The 4,851-nt window shown below is 45.2% G+C and overlaps 1 protein-coding gene across 1 annotated transcript; it reads left to right on the top strand.

Moving 5' to 3' along the window:
* The first annotated feature begins 3,387 nt into the window (after positions 1-3,387).
* Positions 3,388-4,344, top strand: LOC101562687 (olfactory receptor 9I1). Its single transcript, XM_004645845.1, has one exon. It carries the CDS (start codon positions 3,388-3,390, stop codon positions 4,342-4,344), a length of 957 nt encoding a protein of 318 aa, XP_004645902.1.
* Positions 4,345-4,851: the final 507 nt, after the last annotated feature.

Raw genomic sequence — 4,851 nt, 5'->3', positions numbered from 1 at the left:
TTGGGACATGATGGCTGTTATCAGGACGTGGAGAGTATGATTCATCTAATTTTGGACCTGAAATCCCTTGGTGATATGTTTAAGTAACTGTCAGTCACTTGAGTCAGACCCTGAATGCCTCATGTACTCCATAATTAGCAGCTAAAGAGTGCACATTCAGAATAGTGTGAATATAGGAGAAATCCTTCAACATCCTCCTCTAGCCCTTATACACTGACATTTAAATCGCAGGTTGTGAGAGACCAAAAAATCCCAAGATGATGCCGTCCATTCCCACTGTTTTCCAGAACAGGAAGTGATGCCCAAGGAGAGGAAGTAAACTTCAGGTTGCTCCTAGCGAGTCAGTGCCTGTGGTAGAGATGGACACCATGAAGCTGGACCAATACTGAGAGGGCCAGCAGTGGAGGGGTTGGACAGCCCAAGAAGGACATGTGGTATGTGATGCCAGTATGTTGCTCCCTCTAGTCACCCCTGTCTAGAGGTGGAAGAAGCTCTGGACTCAAGAGCAGCCTCCACTGCCCTTCCACAAACCTGTGTGGAGCCAATATGGCTGCCATGTCTGAGAGATGCCCAGGCCTCATCATAAGTGCAAGATCTGTCTAGACCCGGGTAGGAAGAGACTTTCACTTCCTGCTCTGAAAAATAGTAGCACTGGACTCTATCATCACTGCAATTCTTTTGTCTCTCACAACGCACAATTTATATGATAGATATAGATATAGATATAGATATAGATATAGATATAGATATAGATATAGATATAGATATAGATATATTATAAGAAGTGAGCAGTTTATACTGCAACAGATTGCACCAAAATGGCAATCCTGTGTTGCCCAACAAGTAAAATCCTAGCTGTGCCAATGGAAAGTAGTGTTATGATATAATTCTATATTCTTGGACCTGGCTATAGATCCAAGAAATTTTTTTAGAAAATTCTAACCTGAGCAAATTGGAGATGTGGTAATAGGGTGTCAAGCAGAAGTTTCAAGGGGAGCAGTGTTGGATATTGGATTCAAGAATCTTAGATGATGTGGGCCCTTGTTTCTCCCCAAGTGATTCCAACATATAATTTTGCTTGTTTCAGTAACTAGTTGCTAAAGTATACACACTCATAACAGTGTGAATATTGTCTCATCCACAAGATGAAAATTTTCTCCACTGGGATTTTTGCTCAGAACCTATAAGATATTGTGAGTAGAAGATTCTAGAACAGAGGAGATGGCTTCCTTGCAGTGGCATTATTACTCAAAATGTATAAGATATTGTATGAAGAAGGTTCTAGAATCACATGACATAGCAATTTCCAAATGTAAATCCAGAACAGGGGAGATGCCTGCTGCATGGTGGGATTGTTGCTCAGAATGTATAAGATGTTGTGAGTGGAAAGTTTGGAACAGGAGAGAGATTTTTTTTTTAAAGGAAACTATTGTACTCGCTTAGGCAAGAGGCCAGGGTTTGATCCCTGGCACCACATGCCACGCCAGCCCTGCCCCCTGGCGCGCTGAGCCGGCAATGGAGTTCAGGCATGGTGGCACAAGCCTGCAATCCCAGCACTAGGGAGGCTGAAAAGAGCAGGATCACTACAAGTCCAAGCTGTGTAGTGAGACCCTGCACTAAAGAAAGCAGAAGCTTCATAGGATCTCTTGGCCCTTCGGCCTGTAATGGGAATTCAAGTAGACTTGGAAAATGATGAGCTGCAAGCGCACAGTGCTGTGGTGTGACTCAGATCTGTGCCAGATGGGAACAAGAAGTCTTAGGAAATGGAAAGTTACCATGACTCAAACATAACGCACACTAGGTATAATTATCCTGAGCAGTTGGTAAAGAACTAGAAAAGAGCGTCTCTTCCACACGATGTTTGAATGCATCTCCTACAAGCAATAGAAATGGAGTGACATTTCTTCCTCTGTATATCCAATTATACTGTGTCATCTTTTACTGTACTGCGTGCATGCAATCGCAACAGAGAAATACCACTTACTACTCCACAATTAATCCATAGACAGAATACAGAAGGCACGACTAGAATAGCACACGTTGCAACATAGGTACAAGATTGAAGTGCCTTTTTAAAATTTGTAGAAAGAAAAAAGTATAAAAGTTTATTTATTCATCTACATTAGTGAGAGCACAAATTTGCTCAATTACTAAACAAAGATATATGAATAGATACATAGAGTTAGAGACAAGCAAATATATTAAAGAGGTACAGAAGCAATATCGCAAAGTTTATGTGAGTGAAATGCGTGATCTTTCAGAACAAAAACTCAGTAGATGCTACCTAGAAATGACGATAATCATAGTAAAATAATAATAGCTAAAAACTCTTTCTGTGCTGGGTGCTGTCTTATTCCCCTTACAAGTTTTAACATGTTTAATACTCAAAGTATTAAACTTAACTGCAATACTTTTCCTGTGTAATGGACAACAAATTGAGGCACAAAGGACTAGGCAATTTGCCCAAATCCACGTAAAGAGCAGCAAGACCTTGAGTTTGAACATATTATTCCTAAGTACAATGTTATCAGCCCAATGTCAGGATACAACCACTGTAAACCCAGCAGCCAGGAGGATGAGTCAAGAGGATCATGATTTCAAAACCAGACCAAGCTCCACAATGAGTTCAAAGCTGCCTGGACCACATAGCAAGATTCTACCTTTTATTTCAAAACCATGGTGCTACATGAAAGGACCAACTTTTAAATATGTTATGCTGAAGATGAGTCTCCAAGCTGGGGGTGATAACAAAGTGGAGAGAAACACTTTTCATTATTGATTAATGCTGACCACCTGCCTGAAAATCATTTAGCAGGAAGAAATCTCTATCCACATATACTGTGAGGGAGCGGTCAAGGCCCAGAACAGAGTCACCATCTTCCAACCTCTGAAAGGCTTTTGGGAGAAGGTGGGGTGAAATCATTGCATCTGGAAGGGACAAAATCAAGGTCAAGCAGGGTAAGTGCAGAGACAGAATCCAGCTCCAGAGAGATTTGCCCAAGGAGCTGTCCCCAGGGGGAGGCCGTGTAGCCACCAGAGCACCAGGTGGCGGTGTGCGGTAAGGAAACTCCAACCCCGGCAGGATGCCATGGGTGCTGCCTTGGTCCCTCCATCCCTGACAATCACATGTTCTTCTCCTTGCAGTGGCTTCCAGTGTAAACCAGGATTAACCTGCATCTGGAGCAATGGCTCCAGGCTCAGCCCTATACCATACAGGAGATGCCTAAGGAGAATCAGCCAATTTCAGTATATCTGAAAAACAACATCTGTAAATAGGTCTAGCATTTTCATCCTAACGTCTACCACCACGGAAAGGTCCCCTCTTCATGTCTGTGATTTTTGGTGGACTTTATTTTCGCCCTCAGAGCAGCAGTGCACTATGAGTACATGGCTCAGAATAATCTCAGCTCGGTGACCGAGTTTGTACTGGTGGGCTTTACTGCTCACCCAGACCTGAAGATTCCCCTCCTGCTGTTGTTTCTCATTTTCTATCTCACCACCCTTCTGGGAAACATGGGGATGGTTCTTCTCATCCAAGTGGATGTCCAGCTCCATACCCCAATGTACTTCTTCCTGAGCCACCTTGCCCTGCTGGATGTCTGCTATGCTTCGGTCATCAGCCCCCAGATCCTGGCCACACTGGCCACAAGCAACACAGTCATTTCCTATACCCAGTGTGCTGCCCAGTTCTTCTTCTTCACCATTTGTGCAGGTTCAGAGTGCTTCCTGCTGGCCGTGATGGCCTATGACCGCTACGTAGCTATTAGCAACCCACTGCTCTACACTGTGGCCATGAAGCCCAGAGTCTGCTGGAGTCTGGTGCTGGGAGCCTATGCCTGTGGGGTGTCGGGATCTATCCTGCGTACCGCATGTACCTTCTCCCTCTCCTTCTGTGAGGACAATCAGATCAACTTCTTTTTCTGTGACCTCCCACCCCTGCTGAAGCTCGCTTGCAGTGACACAACAAACGCCGAGATCACCATCGTTGTCTTTGGCAACATTGTGATTGTGGCCAATGCCGTGGTCATCCTGGTCTCCTACCTGCTCATCATCAAGGCCATTTTGAAGGTGAAGTCTCCAGGAGGCAGGGCCAAGACCTTCTGCACATGTGCCTCCCACCTCACCGCCGTGGCCCTTTTCTTCGGGACCCTCATCTTCATGTACATGTGGAGCGGCTCAGGCCAGTCCCCAGAGGAAGACAAGGTGGTGTCCGTCTTCTACACCGTGATCATTCCCATGCTGAACCCTCTCATCTACAGCCTGAGAAACCAGGACGTGAAGGCTGCCTTCAAGAAGGTCACTGGTGGATTCCAGGTGTCCAGGACATGCAGGCCTGAGGGATAAGTCCGCTTACCTCCAGCAATTTTGTTCACCCCCATGCACCCTAATAGACACCAGCGCCATATGCTTTGGAATTGATGAACAGGGAAAAGGCCAGAAAGTGTCACCAGCCCGAGCAGCAGCGAAGCAGGCAGGAGGCTGGTGCCCAGACACTCCATGGCTCTTCCTTCTGATCATCCTCTCCCATTTCCAGCTTGTTCCTGGCATTCGACAAGATCTGAGGGCTTGATCTGTTTCATCCCACCCCAAACTGCAACAACCGTTCCCCCTTGTCTTCACTCCCACCAACGTTACTGAGTTCTCTGGCCCAAGATCATATCTCTGGAGATCCCTGTGATGGTACTAAAGGGCTTTCTTTTTATTTTCATTTTAATATGTGAGTGACTGATCATTTCCATGATCAAGATGTATTGTATAAAACAAAATTAATTGGTTGAAGGAAGAGGATGTTTTAGAAATGGGGGTTCCTCTTCACCACTGGAGTTCTTCCTCCCTACAGCGGCTTCCCTC

Source organism: Octodon degus, unplaced genomic scaffold (assembly GCF_000260255.1).
Source record: "Octodon degus isolate 3935 unplaced genomic scaffold, OctDeg1.0 scaffold00239, whole genome shotgun sequence".
Taxonomy (NCBI): Eukaryota; Metazoa; Chordata; class Mammalia; order Rodentia; family Octodontidae; genus Octodon; species Octodon degus.
Note: the sequence above shows the minus strand (reverse complement) of the source record. Positions and strands in the feature narration are given on the sequence as shown.

Coding starts and splice junctions, on each gene's coding strand:
- LOC101562687 (XM_004645845.1), top strand. CDS start 3,388: ATGGCTCAGAATAATCTCAGCTCGGTGACCGAGTTTGTACTGGTGGGC.